The 19,636-nt window shown below is 48.5% G+C and overlaps 1 protein-coding gene across 3 annotated transcripts in view; it reads left to right on the forward strand.

Annotated features, from left to right (window-relative positions):
- Positions 1-3,596: 3,596 nt before the first annotated feature.
- ggt1a (gamma-glutamyltransferase 1a) overlaps positions 3,597-19,636 on the forward strand; it is a 28,918-nt gene continuing 12,878 nt past the window's right edge. The window contains exons 1-5 of one of the 3 annotated variants that reach the window (XM_055655944.1): positions 3,597-3,698; positions 12,056-12,223; positions 14,208-14,338; positions 16,420-16,512; positions 18,249-18,441. In XM_055655944.1, coding sequence (XP_055511919.1) covers positions 12,057-12,223; positions 14,208-14,338; positions 16,420-16,512; positions 18,249-18,441 — 584 coding nt within the window. In that variant the 5' untranslated portion in view covers positions 3,597-3,698; position 12,056. Of the gene's footprint in view, positions 3,699-6,525; positions 6,768-9,999; positions 10,734-12,055; positions 12,224-14,207; positions 14,339-16,419; positions 16,513-18,248; positions 18,442-19,636 lie in introns of those variants that run through there. The other 2 variants (XM_055655942.1, XM_055655943.1) reach the window with 2 other exon arrangements.

A 19,636-nucleotide genomic window follows, 5' to 3' on the forward strand; every position in this document is an offset into this window, starting at 1 on the left:
CCAGCGCGGATCTACGGCCAGAGGAATCCCTTCCCGGCGCCGGCACCCGATGCTCGCTGCAATTGCCGCTCACATGCTCCTAGTCTGCTGGCAGGGAGGATTCGGGCTGGCTTTTGATGCCAACTCCCTCCTCCCCCCCCCTCTATCCACTCTCTCTCTACCCTTCGCCATTTCTCTCCCCTGGCACACACACCTCCCCCATCCCTGCCTCCCAGCCCGTGGTCACCTCTGTGCCCCCTCCCTCTATCTCCCCAGCCTTCCTCTCCCTCCTCCCCTGCCCATCTCCCTCCGTCCGTCTCTCGCGATTCCTACTCACTCCCCCGTCTCTCCCCCAACTCCCTCCCATCTCTCCCAGGGTACCCCCTCCCTTTCTCCATCTCTCCCAGGACGCCCTTTCTCCCTCTGTCTTTCCCACGGTGCCCCCTTCCTCTTTACAGCCATCCATGACCCCACCCCTTCTCTCTCGGTGCCTCTTCTCTCTTCCAGCGCTTCCCCTCAATCTCTCATCTCCTCTCTCCCTGCCCCTGTCCCCTTCCCATCCTTCTCTCTCCCTTGCCTGCTCCCTCTTTCAGTGTGTGTCCATTCCTGTAAAGTGACATCTGACCTCCAACGTGCCCCTCTCTTCCAATTTGTGTTCTATCAAATGTCAGGAGCGTCAAGACTTTGCCTTCTATCACAGTGAGGAGAAGGTTCATTGTGATGGATGTCTGTGTAAATTGTGTTGGTTGTGTGTCTTGTTGTATGGCTGCTGAAACCAAATTTCGTTTCAACTTCATTTGAGGTTCAAATGACAATAAATAAATGGTATAATTGTATCACTAGTAACCTTTTCCCATTCCCAAGGGAACACTGAGAACCAATTATCCATCCTTTGGGAATGCCGAGATAGACAGATAACAACACTCACAGATTGGGACCACTGTCAGGATTAGTTAATTGCTAAGAAATAGTAATTATGGGTTAGCCCTGTTCCCAGAAATACTATGGCAGTTGCAAATCCACACTCCCAGGAAACTTGCAGTGGGTGATTATTCCCATCCCATTATCCCTACTGAAGAAGGGTCTCAACATCGCCCATTCCTTCTCTCCAGAGATGCTGCCAGTCCCGTTGAGTTACTCCAGCATTTTGTGTCTATCCAATATTCCTACATCTAGGAATGCCACAATGATGGGTTATCATTCTTATCATGGCTGACTAACCCATTCCTAGGTAGACAAAAATGCTGGAGAAACTCAGCGGGTGAGGCAGCATCTATGGAGCGAAGGAATAGGTGACGTTTCGGGTCGACCCGAAACGTCACCTATTCCTTCACTCCATAGATTTTGCCTCACCCGCTGAGTTTCTCCAGCATTTTTGTCTACCTTCGATTTTTCTAGCATCCGCAGTTCTTTCTTAAACATTTGTTTGTATTTGCTAGAATTTAGAAGATTGAGGGGGGATCTTATTGAAACTTACAAAATTCTTAAGGCGTTGGACAGGCTAGATGCAGGAAGATTGTTCCGGATGTTGGGGAAGTCCAGAACAAGGGGTCACAGTTTAAGAATAAGGGGAAAGTCTTTTAGGACCGAGATGAGAAAAACATTTTTCACACAGAGAGTGGTGAATCTGTGGAATTCTCTGCCACAGAAGGTAGTTGAGGCCAGTTCATTGGCTATATTTAAGAGGGAGTTAGATGTGGCCCTTGTAGCTAAAGTGATCAGGGGGTATAGAGAGAAGGCAGGTACAGGATACTGAGTTGGCTGATCAGCCATGATCATATTGAATGGCGGTGCAGGCTCGAAGGGCCGAATGGCTTACTCATGCACCTATTTTCTATGTTTCTATGAGTACAGTCAAGCTGTGCACAAGTACAACAGGTAGTGCCCAGAGAAAAATACCAGCGTGAAGAATATAGTTTCACAGTATCATAGTGTGACAGTTACAAAGAATGTGTAGATGGAAATAAAGTGCAAGGGGCGCAATGAGGTAGGTTGGGAGATCAGAACTACACCCTTAGCTTAAGAGAGGACCAGTCAGTCATCTGATGACAGAGTGGTAGAAGCTGTTCCTGAATCCGGTGGTGCATGCTTTCAAGCTTTTGTACCTTCTGCCCAATGGAAATGACAAGAGGAAATTACCAGGGTGTAAATGAACCTTGGTTATGTTGGCTGCTCTCTGGAGGCAACGTGGTGTAGATGGAGTCGAGGCTGGGGGAGTCATAGAGTGATACAGTGTGGAAACTGTTCCTTCGGCCCAACTTACCCAAACCGGCCAACATGTCCCAGCTACACTTGGTCCTTATCCCTCCAAACCTGTCCTATCCATGTCCCTGTCTAACTCTTTGTTAAACGATGGGATCGTCCTAGCCTCAACTACTTCCTCTGGCAAATTATTCCATACACCCGCCACCCCCGGTGTGAAAAAGTTACCCGTTAGTTTCCTATTACATCTTAAACCTATGTCCTCTGGTCCTCGATTCACCTACTCTGTGCATCTACCCGATGTATTCCTCTCGTTATTTTATACACCTCTAGAAGATCACCCCTCATCGACCTGCGCTCCAGGGAATAGAGTCCCAACGTACTCAATCTCTCCCTATAACTCAGACCCTCTAGTCCTGGCAACATCCTCGTAAATCTTCTCTATACCCTTTGTAGCTTGACAACGTCTTTCCTATAACATGGTGCCCAGAACTGAACACAATACTTTAAATACAGTCTCGCCAAAGTCTTATACAACTGCAACATAACCTCCCAACTTTTATATTTAATACTCTGACTGATGGATGCCAATTTGACCACCTTATCTACCTGCGACTCGACCTTCGAGGAACCATGCACCTGTACTCCACAATAGTACCTTCAACACCTCTTCGAATGTAACACTGACTGCTCTCAAGACACTTCCATTAACTGCCCCAAGTTCCTCCGTCCTCGGTAAATACTGAGGAGAAATACTCATTGAGGACCTTGCCCATCTCATGTGGCTTCATACAGAGGTGACCGCTTTGATTCCTGAGACGTCCCACTCTCTCTAGATACCTTTTTCCACCTTATGTATTTATAAAATCTCTTGGGATTGTCCTTAATACTAACTGCCAGAGCTATCTCCTGGTCCCTTTATGCTCTTTTCTTTTTTAGTTTACTCCTCAGTTCCCGAAACTCCTCCAGAGATGCACTATATCTGTCCCATGCCTCCGTCTTATTCTTGATCAATGACTCAATTTCCCTCGTCAGCCAAGCTTCCATAGCATCACAAGATGAACCGCCCATCATGTATCCTTTGACCACTGCCGTGACATCCTCCTTAACCAATAATGCAACCCCCTCTCCTCTTTTACCCTCACTCCTGTCTCTCCTGAAGCTCATGTGCCCCGGAATATTGAGCTGCCAGACCTGCCCATCTGAACCCTGTACTTTCCAGGTATTTATGTTGTTGCTGTCCCTCCCACGATAAGGCAATCTCAGTTTAAATCATGTGATGACACTTTCACTGCAACCTTCAACCTAACAATGTTAAAAGTTAACATTCTCTGCTCAAATAAATAAATTGACAACCCAATCTTTAATCCGCCCCAACCGTAATTTGATTGTGCTGAAGTCTCTTCTCCCAGCCAGGCAACGTCCAAGTTCAAAGACACTTGTGGAGGCATTGGTTTAATCCACTGCGACCATTAACTTCCTGCTTGAATTCTCAGTGAAAAGTTCAATCATAGAAGGTAAAACTCTCCTTTATCATGCAATTTACTCTTTCAGTGGAAACTAACAAAAGTAGCAAACTGCTTGGCCTGTCGACTGAATAGTTTGTGTTGAACATAGTTAGCTGAGAGGTGAAATTTCTGCTCTGCTGTACAGAGGGAATTAAGAGTAGCCGGCCAGGTTGTGTGAAAGGCCGTCGACCTCCTCTGCCAGCCTGTGAATAGTAGGAGGCTCGGTTTGTAGTGTTTGGATTGAAGAATGTAATCTGTGTGCATTACTAATATCACAGTGATAGGGCTGGTGATGGAGATAATGGATGGGTGTGCTTGGTGTTAATAAATGAGGTGGCACAGTGGCTCCAGGGTAGAGTTACTGCCTTACAGCGTCAGAGGCCCGGGTTTGATCCTGACTACGGGTGCTGTCTGTACAGAGTTTGCACGTTCTCTCTCTGTGACTGCCTGGGCTTTCTCTGGGTGCTTCTGTTTCCTCCCACATTCCAAAGTCGTGCATGTTTGTTGGTCAATCGGCTATTGTAAATTTTCCCTAGTGTGTAGGATAAAGCTAGGCTATGGGCGATTGCCGGCCGGCGCAGACTCGATGGGCTGAAGGGCCTGTTTCCACGCTGTATCTGTAAACTAAAAATGAAACTAAATAACCTGTGCCCTGCATTGCCAACGGTACCTCGGTGACTGCCAATCACCCCCCCCGCCCCCCACCTCCCCCCCCCCCCCCCCCCCGACACTCCTCCCACAGGAAAAAAAAAAGTCTATGACTGTATGCATGTAAATAGATTTATTTATTGAAATCATATTCTATGTCGCTCTTCCAGGGAGATGCTAACTGCATTTCGTTGTCTCTGTACTGTACACTGACAATGACATTTAAGTTGAATCTGAATCTGAATGAAGCAGGGTGAGGGGGGTTTGGAGATTGCAGGAGGATTCACTGTGATCTCCATACAGAGACAGGGTACAGGGACTGGAGAATCGTAATGTAATGGTCACGATGAAAATGTTACGAGGTCTTTAAAACATTGGGAAAAATTGAATACGCTCTTGCAGAACAGGGAACAGCACAGCACAGGAACAGTCCCTCCAGCCCACAATGTTTGTGGTGAGCTTTGTGCCAATATCATCTGCCTTCACGTGATCCATATACCTCCACTCCCTGCATATTCAGTGTGCTTACCTCAATGTTTCTTCAATGCCACTATCAACCCTGGCAGTGTATTCCAGGCACCCCTCACTTTCTGCAGCTTGACTTTCATTTTTAAAAATTGTTAAAGGCAAGCCTGATGAGGTCACAGAGAAGGCAGCTGAAGGGAAGAGCCTATCGATAGAGAGTTGTTGAAGTTATTTAGTAAACTCCCAACAAAAGTTGGACTAGAAGGAACACAAAAATGCTGGAGAAACTCAGCGGGTGCAGCAGCATCTATGGAGCGAAGGAAATAGGCAACGTTTCGGGACGAAAGGTTGCCTATTTCCTTCGCTCCATAGATGCTGCTGCACCCGCTGAGTTTCTCCAGCATTTTTGTGTACCTTCGATTTTCCAGCATCTGCAGTTCCTTCTTAAACACGCCTCTCCTTCCATCATCCTTTCAGTCACTACCTTCCAGACGGCCACTGTCAGCAGATGAAAGTAGATCTCACTGACCTTCTAGTATGTGTTTAGGTTTAGAATTATTATTGTCACGTGCACCGTGGTACAGTGAAAAGATTTGTTTTCCATGCTATCCAAATGAATCAGATATACCCTATGTAGATGCAATCAAGTCAAACTCAAGGACAATACATAGAGCAAGGGGGAAAATACAACATGCAGAAAATAGTTCTCAGCCTTGTGGTGCTTTACCAAATGTGCCATTTAACTAAATGTATCTTCTCCAGCTCCTGGCCTCTGCCAAGGGAAATGGATCCTTCTTGTTCATCCTGCCTACTATGCCTTTTATCATTTTGTGCATCTTAAATTACCAACTTCTTAAACCGTGAATTCCATGCAAGATCGCAACCAATCTCCCTTCCATTGACTCCATTTACACCTCACGCTGTCTCAGCAAGGCCAGCAGCATAATCTAGGATGTCGCATCCCGGCCAATCCCTCTTCTCTCCACACTCAACAGGAAACGCACACCTCCAGATTCGGGGGCAGTTTCTTCCCAGCTGTTATCAGGCAGCTGAACCATCATACCAACAACTAGAGAGTAGTCCTGAGCTACTATCCACCTCATTTGAGACCCTCGGACTATCTTTGATCAGAGTTTACTGGACTTTGTCTTGCACTAAACGTTATTCACATTATTTCCGTTATCCTGTATCTGTGCATTGTGGACGGCTCAATTGGATTTTCCAGCATCTGCAGTTCCTTCTTAAACAAAATGTTGGACTAGAGCCAGGACTAGAGGGTGTGAGCTATAGGGAGAGGTTAACTATTCCACGAAGCGTAGGAGGATGAGGGGAGATCTTATAGAGGTATTCAAAATCATAAGAGGAATATATCGGGCAGATGCACAATCTTTTACCCAGAGTAGGTGAATGAAGGACCAGAGGACAAAAAATTCAAGGTGAAGGGAAAAGATTTAATAGGAATCCGAGGGGTAACTTTTTCACACAGTGGGTGGGTGTATGGAACAAGCTGCCAGAGCAGGTAGTTGAGACTGAGACTGTCCCATTGTTTAAGAAACAGTCGGACAGGTACATGGATGGGACAGGTTTGGAGGGTTGAATCAGTGGGCTGTGGGAGCTGGCCATCCCGCGGCTGTTTGTGGCAGGGAACGGAAATCCCCACACTTCAGGCTGGCTCACTACTTCCGTCCGCCACTCCCATGAAGCATTGATGGCTGGGGTGGAGGTGTAATGTGACGTGGTGGACCACAGGAAGCTCGTGTGTTGTGCACTAGGAGGAGGACTGGAACAGTCTGCAGTCGGGGCTGGTGGATCGAGCAGGCAAGTGGCAGTTGCAAGTTAATCCATGCAATAAGCCACAATGCAGAGTAAGGTACCAACTAACCAAATTGCACAGATCGGCGGAGTTTCCTGCAGCGCATGTGAAGGGAGAAACTTGGATCCCGAATGCTGTACAAAAGCAGGGAGGTAAGTCCAACTGTAGTATTGTGGTCACCGCTCTGTAAAAAGGATGAGAAGGTCCAGGAAAAGAGATCTGTTGTTGGGTGGGATATGGGAGGCTGGACAGGCGGGCAGGATCTGAGTGGGTAGTGAGGAAGGACAGGTCCCGGGTGTATTGCTGTTGAATCACTAATGCCACAAGCCGCTTCAATAATACAGCGGGAGTTGGTTGGTCTTCCCCGTTCTCCGGCACCTGGCACTGATAACTTGGAAGGTTGGTGAGCTGTGCCATCAGGCTCCAACATGACCAATCTGTCACCAGCTCGGGCAGGACGAACGCTGGCAATGAAGTCCACCAGCGGTGGCCGTCAACAGGAGGTGACCATCGATGCTACCAACTTGCTGACGTCATTGACCAGCCAAACACAGCAGGTAGATGACAGCAAAAGCAACATGGTTCCACCTAGAGCTGTTAGATATTGGTAACTCTGTTCAATGAGTCACTTGGAACAAATAATGGTTCCAAGGTACAGGTTGGCGTCAGGAAAAGCAACCCATCACGGTTGTGTGTTAAGTCCAACACAAGAGTTCAAAGGTACACAAAAATGCTGGAGAAACTCAGCGGGTGCAGCAGCATCTATGGAGCGAAGGAAATAGGCAACGTTTCGGGCCGAAACCCTTCTTCAGACTGGTTGCTGCAACAGACATTTGCACAGTTACATGGATAGGAAAGCCTCAGAAGGAAGTGAACTATAGAGGGAACATGGGCGAGCTCAGATGGACACTGTAGTCAGCATGGGCTAGTGGGCCAATGGACCTGTTTCCATGCTGTATGACTCCTTGATTCTGTAAAAGTGTTGGGGCAGAGGGAGGTCTGGCAGCCAGCATGGAGAACACATCAGGACTGGTTACTGAGTATTACTGATGGTATTATTCATTATTGTACATTTATTTATGTTGATGGGATCCTAAAACTGCAGCAAATGAGAATGGGGTGGGGGGGTAGTGGCAGCAGTGGATTACTGGGGTACAAGTCCAAGGATCACTGAGGCAGCTACATAGGTTGGGGCATATGGGGTGCTTGACTTCATTTGCCGTGGCCCAGATTGTGAGTGCGGGGGGGTTAGGGTACAACTGTAACCACCTCCGCTTTGCACAGCCAGCGTTTGTTCATTGTGAGTGCAGGCGGTGCCCACCTCACCAGCTGACATGGTTGCCACTGGTTGCAGGTGGTGATGTGTCTCTTTCACTGCCACGATGGTTTTGCATCAGACTTGTCACCGCTGGTGGCTCGTCAGCAGCTTCACGAGTTGCAGCCACAAGAGCTCAATAACAACTCCAAGGTCAGACACACCAATTGGCCTTTGCGACTTTGAGGCGATCTATGGGTAATCAGCGCGCTCTTGCTGAAACTGGGGGGCCGCGGGTCTAAATATGATGCGTGGCTTTTTGATATAATTGTGCCGGTAAGACCATGTTACTAGTCATGGAATTTGTTTAAGTAACTCCTGATATGGGGCTGGTGCTGGGTTGGAGGTGCTGGGCTGGTAAAGTGAGAGATAGTCATTGCCGGACGGCACATGCAGTTCACCTGTGTGCGAGCGCAGTAATTACAAGCAGCGATTTAAAAATCCAGCAGCAAAGAAAAGTGTGAAATAAAATCCGCCCCGATAATGGGGTTTGAAACGTCGGTGAATGTGAAAATCCTGCAAATTTTCTGCAGACCGAAGTCGGGCGTGACTGGTTTCTGACCAAATGTCTGTATGCTAGAATTGTTCGTGGCGGTGAGAACACATCCGGGGTTAGGGTGAAAACGCTCTTGGGAACTGGGAGGAACGACCGATTACTTGCCGCCGGAGTCAATGAGATATTGCAAACCTGATAGGTGGTCGCTGAGAAACAGGCGGTGGCTAGTTTGCCCACGGCCAGCAGTCGCCTCTACTGCCGGGCCTCGTCGTTTCTGGGTGTTGATGTTTGTAGAAGGAGCAAGGGGGTTGACATGAGTACCATACAAAAGTCCAACACGTGGCGCAAGGAGATAAATACCAGAGTGCAGAATATGGTGGTCAGGCATTATAGCATTACAGTTACAGAGAAAGTGTAGATAAAGGAAAGTGGAAAGTCTGCCATGAGGTGGGTCAGAGCTGGCTCCCTAGGTTTATGGGAGGAATGGTCAAAGGTTTGATAACAGCAGTGAATAAGTTCAGTTTAGTTTAGTTTATTGTCGCGTGTACCGAGGTAGTGACGGCTTTTGTTGCGTTCTAACCAGTCAACGGAAAGACAATACACGATTACAATCGTGCCGTTTACTGTGTATTACCTGATAAGAGAATAACGTTAGTGCAAGGAAATGCCAATAAAGTCTGATCAAAGATAGTCTCAGGGTCACCAGGGGGGTAGATAGTAGTTCAGGACTGCTCTCTAGTTGTGGTAGGATAACTGTTGCCTGATAACAGCTGGGAATCTGCTAACAACCTGAATCTGCTGCTACAGTGTGTGCTTACAAGCTTCTATATCTTCTACCCTTTTGGATTCATAAACCTCTGTTCCACGACGCACTCCAGGGCCCTGTCATTTATTTTGTATGTTCGGCCCTGTTAACATGGGCCATGGAACCGGGGGGGGGGGGGGGGGGGGGGGGGGGGGGCTGCAGCCTCCCCATTTTTTTAGCGATGTTCCCCCCCCGGGAGTTAGCGATCAGCCCAGCGGATGTACTTTAGTGACTGACACGGGCGGTTCGGTGTCTGCAGGAAGCACCAACCTCACCCGTAACACACCGGGGGGGGGGTGGGGGTGAAGGGAGGGAGAGTGGAGGCTTCCCACACCCACACATGGAGCCGTGTGGAAACGAGCGACGGGAGGAGGGGCCCGGGGTCTGAGGGCATGAGGGCAAGGGGTTGGACTAATGGAGAATGCTGGTGTACAACCCAACCTTCCCGCTCCTATTTATAGAGCAGAGGGTATCCAGACTATGGCCCGCGGGCCACATCCGGCCCGCCATGAGATTTTATCCAGGACGCAGCAAGCTCAGTGCAGGACGGAGTGGGTGTCAGTTAGTCTCTTGTTCCCAGTTGGAAACACAAGCGATGCTGGAACCTTGAGCAAAAAACAAACTGCCGGAGGAACTCAGCAGGTCGGACCGCATCTGTGGAGGGAAATTAATTAACAATGTCTCGGGTTGGGACCCTTCTTCAGACTTTGTCCATTTCCTTCCACAGGTGCTACCTGACCCACTGAGTACCTCCAGCAGTTTCTTTCTAGCTGTGACTTATTCTTTGACTGATTTCAGTGGATTGATGTAACCTGTGGGTGACCCTTGACCCTCGTGCTGCCCTTGCCTTGGTACAAGTGCACCCTTGCCATTTCTACACTCTGTGCCCTAGGTCTCCCTTCTGCAATGGCAGCCATTGTTACCTCCTGTCAAAATATAATTCATGGCGTGCCTTGTTCTTGTTTGCTCAGCTGCACACTCATTAATCTCGCTGTACACGCCGACACCTCAAATCTGCCGCTCCCATTAGCAACCGTGTGGTTCTAGGTAACAACAGTTGTCCTGGCGGTAGCGGTTGCTTGTCGCCACAGCTGGGAGAGGACATTCCGTGGTCATGGCGTGTTGAGCAAATATGCCAGAGCTCTTGGCAGCGCGTGGAGTGGGTGCCTCGCTGCACACAGATCCAAGGTTGCATCAGCTTATTCCACCTTGCCTGATACCAGTCGGAGGTGATGTAAGCGATTAATTGATTTGACATGCTGTGAAGGTGTAACTGGTTGAACGAGTGCTCCGGTGCCTGCCGCCCACGTAAATGCTGCCCAACCGCGGGAGAGCTGAGAGTCCGTAGCAGCCACGGTGAGCGTGTGGGCAGAAGCTGCAGCCCGCAGGCACCGCTCACCGATGGGGACCGCCAGGGGCCGTGGCCTGCTCATCCGGTGGGGTCGACCTGGCCCCTCTGGGGGAGAGCATCATTACTGCCCAGGCCAGAGGCGCACCGGCTGGTAAGTCATAAGGTCATAAGTGATAGGAGTAGAATTAGGCCATTCAGCCCATCTAGTCTACTCTGCCATTCAATCATGGCCGATCTATGTTTCTATGTTTCTATGTTTCTATCTCTCCCTCCGAACCCCATTCACCTGCCTTCTTCCCATAACCTCTGACACCTGTTTTAATCAAGAATCTATCTATTTCTGCCTTAGAAATATCCACTGATGGCCTCCACAGCCTGTGTGGCAAAGAATTCCACAGTCAACACCCTCGGACTAAAGAAATGTCTCCTCATCTCCGTGCTAAAAAAACGGCCTTTAATTCTGAGGCTATGAGCTCTAGCCCTGTACTCTCCCACTAGTGGAAACATCCTCTCCACATCTACTCTATCCAAGCCTTTCACCACTACCTGTATAACTCATTTTCACCTCGCCCACAGCGGGCTCTATCTTTCCTTGATCATCCTTGCTTTTTGCATTTCTTTCAACCATTTGTTCCATGTACCTGTGTGGTGGTATCTCAACTGCACGGGGGCGGAGAGGAGAGCTCTTCAGCGGGCCGTCCACAGAGCGCAGAAGATAATTGGGACACGGCTACCGGCCTCGGAGGGCATCTACTACGCACGGTGCCTCAGGAAGGCCGTCAGCTTTCCCAAAGACTCCTCACACCCTTGTAATAGTCTGATCGAACTTCTACCTTCCAGCAGACGTTACAAGGCCTTCTACGCCCACACCTCCAGACTCAGGAACAGCTTCATCCCCAGAGCTATAGCTGCTCTGAACCGGCCCTGCTGAGTGCCCTACACCCCCATGAACTGTCTCCCTCAGATGGTCACGTCGCACATTGACCCGGCACAGACCTATTTGCACTTTACTGTTTTACTGTTTTTTCTTTGTTTTTTTTTTATAAATCATGTTTCTCCGGGTATCTAAATTCTTAGATGTTTAAGTTATGACATCGGATGGAAGCTGCATACCAAATCTCATTGTACCTATGTGCAATGACAATAAAAGATATTATTATATTATTATTACCTTCTATATCTTCTTACCCTTTTCCCTGACTCTCAGTCTGAAGGGTCTCGATCTGAAACATTACCTTTTTCTTTTCTCCAGAGATGCTGCCTGACCCCATGAGTTACTCCAGCTTTTTTGTGTCGATCTTCGGTGTAAACCAGCCTCTGCCGTTCCTTCCTACACGTATCTCCCTTCGTAGCCTTCCGTTGTCATCTTGAAAACTTCTTCCGTGTCTATCTTTGTGTCATCACTCAACGATGTTCGGGACTCTTGCCCTGAGACTGTTGCCTGGAGCTGAACTGCCTTCTTGCTTCCTGCAGCATGAAACATGGGAGGAAAGGGATGGTGTTGGCCGTGCTGCTGCTGCTGCTGATCCTGGCCACATCGCTGGGCTTGTACTTTGGCCTGAGGCCTGACGAATCGCGGCTCCATTCCTACACCCATGCGGCCGTTGCTGCCGACGCGACCGCGTGCTCGGAGATCGGCAGGTGAGTCTCGGCCAGCTCTTCGACGAGCCGGGGTTCTGAAGCGCTGGGTTTCCGATGGCGCGCTGGGAATGCAGTGCCCCCTTGTACACGCTAGAATTTGTACACACTCGGCTTGTACACGCTAGAATTTAGAAGATTGAGGGGGGATCTTATAGAAACTTTCAAAATTCTTAAGGGGTTGGACAGGCTAGATGCAGAAAGATTATTCCTATTGTTGGGGAAGTCCAGAACTCGGGGTCACAGTTTAAGGATAAGAGGGAAGTCTTTTAGGACTGAGATGAGAAATTGTTTTACACAGAGAGTGGTGAATCTGTGGAATTCTCTGCCACAGATTGTAGTTGAGGCCAGTTCATTGGCTATATTTAAGAGGGAGTTAGATGTGGCCCTTGTGGCTAAAGGGATCAGGGGGTATGGAGAGAAGACAGGGATGGGATACTGAGTTGGAAGATCAGCCATGATCATATTGAATGGCGGTGCAGGCTCGAAGGGCCGAATGGCCTCTACTCCTGCACCTATTTTCTATGTTTCTATGTGCCTCGTCACATCATTCACCACCTGCACTGTGGGATTCCCAAGAGCCTCTCCTGGCTTTCTGCCAGACCTGAGTGAACAGCACAGCCTTTCCCTGAGTGATTTAGATCTCATAAAGTTTAATCTGTAAAAAACATGAGGCAGTTCATATTTCACATATGGGACCCATCGTCGTAATTGTTAAAGAGAGGAAATCGAGACCGTTTTCAGTTGGAGGAAAGGAGGGGGTGAATGGGTAGAATCGGGTAGACGCACAGTCTCTTGCCTTGAGTAGGGCAATCGAGAACCAGAGGGCAGTGGTTTAAGGTGAAGGGGGAAAACATTTATAGAAATCTATAACTTTTTCACACAAGGGTGGGGGGGCTGTATAGAACAGGTCGCCGTAGGAGGTAGTTGAGGCAGGGACTATCGTAATGTTTAAGAAGCAATTAGACAGATACAAGGATAGGGCAGGTTTAGAGGGACATGGGCTAAATACAGACAGGTGGGACTAGTGTAGATGGGACATTACGTTCAATGTGGGCAAGTTGGGCCGATGGTGGACAACTCTAATAAAGGATGAGACCTAAAGGATACTGTGGCAGCTACAAGCACATAAAGCCTTGTCTACATCGTGCAGTGAATAACGAGGTTGAGGGAGGTGTCAGCAGGCCAGACTAAACAGGTCGTTCCAGAGAAAGTGAGCCAAAGTAACAAAAAGAGAAACAGACAGTACTGATAAAAAAAAGAGCGCGGCACGGTGGCGCAGCGGTAGAGTTGCTGCCTTACAGCACTTGCAGTGCCGGAGACCTGGGTTCGATCCTGACTACGGGTGCTGCCCGGACAGTTTGTATGTTCTCCCCGTGACCACGTGGGTTTTCTCCAAGATCTTCGGTTTCCTCCCACACTCCAAAGACGTACTGATATGTAGGTTAATTCAAGTTCAAGTTCAAGTGAGTTTATTGTCATGTGTCCCTGATAGGACAATGAAATTCTTGCTTTGCTTCAGCACAACAGAACATAGTAGGCATTTACTACAAAACAGATCAGTGTGTCCATATACCATAATGTAAATATATACACACATGAATAAATAAACTGATAAAGTGCTAATTTAATTGGCTTGGTGTCTGTACAACTTGTCCCTAGTGTGTGTAGGATACAGTAGTGTTAATGTGTGCGGGGATCGTTGGTCGGTGTGGACTCGGTCGGCCAAAGGGCCTGTTTCCGCACTGTATCTCTAAATGTAACGAGCGTAGAGGAGACCGCCTATTGGGCACCGATCGCAGTGTGCTAGACTGGGAAGACATGAAAGTAAATCATGTTTCAGAAGAAGCCGCAGCTTGACCCCACTGTTAACGACCTCAACCATGAGGTGGGCCTGGCTGTTCTCCTGCCTGCTCTGCTGAGCCTCATTGCCAGGGGACTGGTGGCACTGTGCCGAAGACTAACCCTGACTCTGCTCCTGCTGTAGGGACCTTCTACTGCAGGGAGCATCAGCTGTGGACGCTGCCATCGGTAGCCTGCTGTGTGACGGGCTGGTTAACGCACACAGTATGGGCATTGGGGGAGGCTTCTTCATGACCATCTACAATGCACAGACAGGTGGGTGCCAGGCACATATAAAGGTGAAAGGTAATGACAACAAGTTCAATACACATGAAGTTCTATCAATGGCTGGATAAATGAAAAATGGGGGGATGCCTAGTCTGGAGGAGGGGGGTGTGTCTGGTCTGGGGGGGTGTCTGGTCTGGGGGGATGTCTGGTCTGGGGGGGTGTCTGTCAGGGGGGGTGTCTGGTCAGGGGGGAGGGGGGTGTCTAGTCTGGGGAGGGGGATGTCTGGTCTGGTCTGGGGGGTCTGTCTGGTCTGGGGGGTGTCTGGTCTGGGGGGAGGGGGGATGTCTAGTCTGGGGGAGGGGGGTGTCTGGTCTTGGGGGTGTCTGGTCTGGGGGGAAGGGGGATGTCTAGTCTGGGGAGAGGGTGTCTGGAATGGGGTGGAGGGAGGTGTCTGCAATGGGGGGGGTAGTCTGGGGGGTGTGGGGGGGTTGGTTTGGGGCCGCCTGCGGGAGCGCTCCTCGGGGCCGCTCGAGGCGACGACACCCGCAACAAGTGAACAGTTTGATTAATTGTCAAATGTTCATTCTCACCTCTGGCATACCTGTCCCGCTGAGATACTCCAGCATTTTTGCGTCTATCTTCAGTGTACCGTGTACAGATACATAATAAATGGTTATGAATATACTTTTATTTTCCCCAAATCAACCCGCGGGCCTGATTGGACCCGTTCGTGGGCTGGATACGGTGTGGAGCTTTCATATTTTTCGCCTTGAAATTGTGCAATCTGGTGCATACTGTAGCGAGTCTTTTAACTTACACTTGAATGCAACATTTATGCTTTAAATTGGATTAGGTATGAATAAGGTTAGACTAAATTAAATTCCTAATTACATTTCACAGTAGAGTCAGGCTCTGATCAACAAGTGCATCACATGAATGACTATATTCATGTATGGAAATCAGATTATAATTCATGCTGTTATGCCTATATAGAAAAAAAACCCAGAGAAACAAAAAAAACAAGAGTCAGACTTCCATAACTTGTCGGGGGGGGGGGGGGGGGGGGGGGGGGGGGGGAGGGGGTCGGTGATGGGACCACCGCCGTGTCTCACATCACACCATCTGCACGGGAGAAACTAAACTATTTTTTCTTCCCCCAAATAATCCTGTGGGCCGGTAAACCAATGCCCTCTAGTTCTTGAATCACATATCCCGGGAAAACGACTATGCATTCACCTTATATATTCCCCTCGTGGTTTTACTTACCTCTAAAACAATTTTTGCTTCATTTTGAACTTCCAGCACCTGCAGATTTTTGAGCGTGAGAAATTTGTGATCAGCGTGAGGGTGTGAGGATTTTGTAAAATGCGTGATTCTCACGCTCAATGTGTGAGAGTTGGCCGCCCTGCTTATGATCTTATGGAATGAACAGAGGTGAGGGGCCGAATGGCTCGCTCCTGCTAGCATTTCTCATGTTCTGATGTTCTGATGCACGCCCAATGAGGCTCCACAGAAACCAACATGATCATGGTCCATTAATGTGACAATGTTGCCAACTCCAGCCCGGCAAGCAAGTTCCATTCGAAGGTAGACATTCACTAGAAGGCATTGCTTTATGTTGAGAGGGTAACGTTTTTAAGAGATTTGAGAGGTAAGTTTTCAACACAGAGAATGAGGAGTGCCTGGAACATGCTGCCAAGGGAGCTGGTAGAAGCAGATAGGATAGCAATTTGCAAGAAGCTTCTAGACAGGCAAATTAGGGAACATATGACCGCAGACTAAGTGCAGATAGGTGTGATTAGTTACATTTGGCTTGACGGTTGGTGCAGGCATAATGGGCCAAAAGCCCTGTTCTTCCTCAGCCTGTGTCCCCAGAGTCCTGCTCTGTCTGTGACAAGGAGTGGGCAGGAGACAGATACCATTGACAGCCCATGCTGTTACTGTGTAATTAACGGTGGACAATGTCATTTGGGTGATCGTAGCCAAGTTTCTGAGGGTGGTTCGGGTGAAGGTTACCTCCAGTGTGTTTACAGGTAGTTGAAGCTCTATCTGCCCAGATTCCAGCTCCGGTTGTGACATGATTATGTGATGGAAATAGTTGGAACCATGTTTTAATTCTTCCTCAACAGGAAAAGTAGAAGTAATTGATTCCAGGGAAGTGGCTCCAGAAAATGCATCGAGAGATATGTTTGTTAACGAGACAGATGACCTGTCTCGTAAAGGTGAGCACTAAGGCATACAGCAATTTCACATTGATTCCAGAGTTCACAAGCAGAAAGTCTACGATGAATTGTTACAGAACTCCAAAACTGTATCCAGCCAGGTTATTCTTCTGGAGAAACTCAGCGGGTGCAGCAGCATCTATGGAGCGAAGGAAATAGGCAACGTTTCGGCCCGAAATGTTGCCTATTTCCTTCGCTCCATAGATGCTGCTGTACCCGCTGAGTTTCTCCAGCTTTTTTGTGTACCTTCGATTTTCCAGCATCTGCAAATGGCTTCTGCAAATGGCATCTGATTGCATGTTGATGAATATTGTTTTCTGAGAATCTCTATTTCCCATTTATAAATTTGTTTCAACTGTCACCAAGATTGGGGTTAGCCGTTAGCATGTCCTCAATATGTCTGATAGTAATGATATTGAAATACCCATCAACTTCCTCTGCTGGCTCATGTGGCATGAGATAAGCCAACTGCACCATTTCCTCCGAATTATGCCACGTGGGGCTTTATTCTGTTAGACTGGCCCCATGATGGTTGTTGTGGGACTGGAGAGTGTCGTGACTGCAGAGACAGGGAGAGGTGGGCCAGAGCAATGTGGATTGCCCATGGAGTAGAGATGGTCCAAAAATAGCATCGCCATCTTTGAGCGTGGTCCATCCCTGCACTGTTTGCGGAGCAAGTACTTAGTTTAGCTTAGAGATACAGTGCATACAGGTCCTTTGGCCCACCGACCAGCGATCCCCGCACATTAGCACTGTCCTACACACACTAAGGGACAATTTACATTAATACCAAGCCAATTAACCAACAAACCTGTACGTCTTTGGAGTGTGGGAGGAAACCAGAGATCTCGTAGAAAACCCACACAGATCACGGGGAGAATGTACAAACTCCATACAGACAAGCGCCCGTAATCAAGATCGAACCCGGGTCTCTGGTGCTGCAAGGCAACAACTCTACCGCTGCACCACCATGCCACCCAAGGATCTTCAACCATGTTTTATGGAGCGATGGGCATTAACACTTTCAGCCCACTGGTGTCTGCTCCGGCTGCGACCAGCTTGCACAGAGATGTTTCAGAGTACAGGCTGACTTCTTACTTCCACAGTCTGATGAAATGAACCTAAACAGGTGAGACAGAGACCTGCACATCCTCCACCCTTGTCAATGCATTCAGTGCTCTTCATGTGGCCCCCTCTACATCCATGAGACCAAACACAGACCAGACATGACCTTTCAATCATGGCCGATCTATGTTTCCCTCTCAACCCCGTTCTCTTGCTTTCTCCCCATAACCGTTGACGCCCTCATTAATCAAGAATCTGTCTATCTCAGCATTAAAAGTACCTAATGACGACCTCCGCAAAGATTCCACAGACAGTGGAACCTCATCCACTGACTCTCCTTTGTCTATCCTGGTATTTACTTCCTGAAAGAATTCCAACAGGTACATCAGGCGAGATCTCCCTTTCACAAAACAATGTTGACTGGGCTATTTGATCGTGTGCATCTACGTACTTAGAAACCTCATCTTTTATAATGGATAAAATCTTACCAACCACTGATGTCCGGCTAACCAGCCTATAGTTTCAACTCTTCCGCCTCGCTCCCTCCTTGAACAGTGGAGTAATATTAGCAATTTTCCAATTTTCTGGAACCACCCCAGACTCTAGTGATTCCAGAAAGATCACAACCACCCACTAAGTTGTTGATTGCTTGTTTCTGTGCCTACTGACAGGGGGGTTATCGATTGCCGTTCCCGGTGAAATCAGAGGATTCCAACTCGCTCATCAACGGCACGGGAAGTTACCATGGAAACAGTTATTTGCTCCAAGTATCAAACTTGCCAAAGAAGGATTTCCCCTTGGCCGTGCTCTCGCCAATGCCATAAAACAATATAAGGTGGACATTGAGAAAAACGCATCGTTATGGTGAGTGTGGGGCAGCACAGGGCTGGGAACAACATACGGACATCCTGATCTACAGCCAGGTTCCTGGCCTTCAGTAGTAGTGACTGATAGCACCACTTTAACGCAAATTCATTTTAAAACATCAATGCCTCAAAACGCCTTCGCTCGCCAAAATGCGTCATCCCATCTTGTTTCTTAATTTGCTATCTCGTCTACTTGGTCCTTTTATTCTACAAATGAATCAAATTAATCTAGACACTCAAGGCACAAGAGGCTGCAGAAGCTGGAACTCATAACAAGGAAGCCAACCCCTCTAGTCTCCCATCACTCATTCTCGTCCCCTTCCCTCTCCACGTTCCATCCACCCACCATTCCCACATTTTGCTCACTGGAACCTCATCTGGTTCCATCTACCCTCTCCACTAATGCTTTCATTATCACCTTCTTCACCTATAAGATTCCAGCCCTTGTACCTTTGTATCTCTGCTTACTGCTCTCCCTCCACCCACCAACCCCCACTGGGCAGCACGGTGGGGCAGCGGTATAGTTGCTGCCTTACTGCGCCAGAGACCCAAATTCCGATCCTGATTACAGGTGCTGTCTGTAAGGAGTTTGTACGTTCTCCCTGTGACTGCGTGGGGTTTCCCCGAGTGCTCCCACTTCCTCCCATTCTCCAAAGACGTACAGGTTTGTAGGTTAATTAGCTCATGTAAAATTGTAAATGGTCACTAATGCGTAGGGTAATGCTAGTGTACGTGGATCGCTGGTCGGCGCGGACTCGGTTGGGCGAAGAGCCTGTTTCCGCACTGTATCCCTAAACAAAACTAAATCCCTAAACTAAACTAAAACTAAATATTTTTTGGTTGGCTTCCACCTATCACCCACCTGCCTCTTGTCTCCCACCTTCATCCCAACGAGCCCTCCCCTGTGATGCTGCGCTCCCCCCGGCGTTGGGGGACAGGACACAATGGGTCCCACTTGGTCTAGTAACCCACAAAAACGTTGCTATTGATGTAGCCGCAGACGTAATGCCCACACGCCCTGCATCCCCTCCCCCTCTCTCTTCTGGCACTTAGTCTTGTTGCTAACATCCTTAATGCCTTTGAGTGAATGATCTGTGTTCACCCTGTCATGACCAAGTACCTTGGTAAAGTCTGGTATAACTGGTTACTAGCTCAGGATGGGTTGGGTGGGTGAGAGGAGGTGTGTTGGTGGG

The sequence above is a fragment of the Leucoraja erinacea genome, chromosome 25, assembly GCF_028641065.1.
Source record: "Leucoraja erinacea ecotype New England chromosome 25, Leri_hhj_1, whole genome shotgun sequence".
In the NCBI taxonomy this organism is placed as follows: domain Eukaryota; kingdom Metazoa; phylum Chordata; class Chondrichthyes; order Rajiformes; family Rajidae; genus Leucoraja; species Leucoraja erinaceus.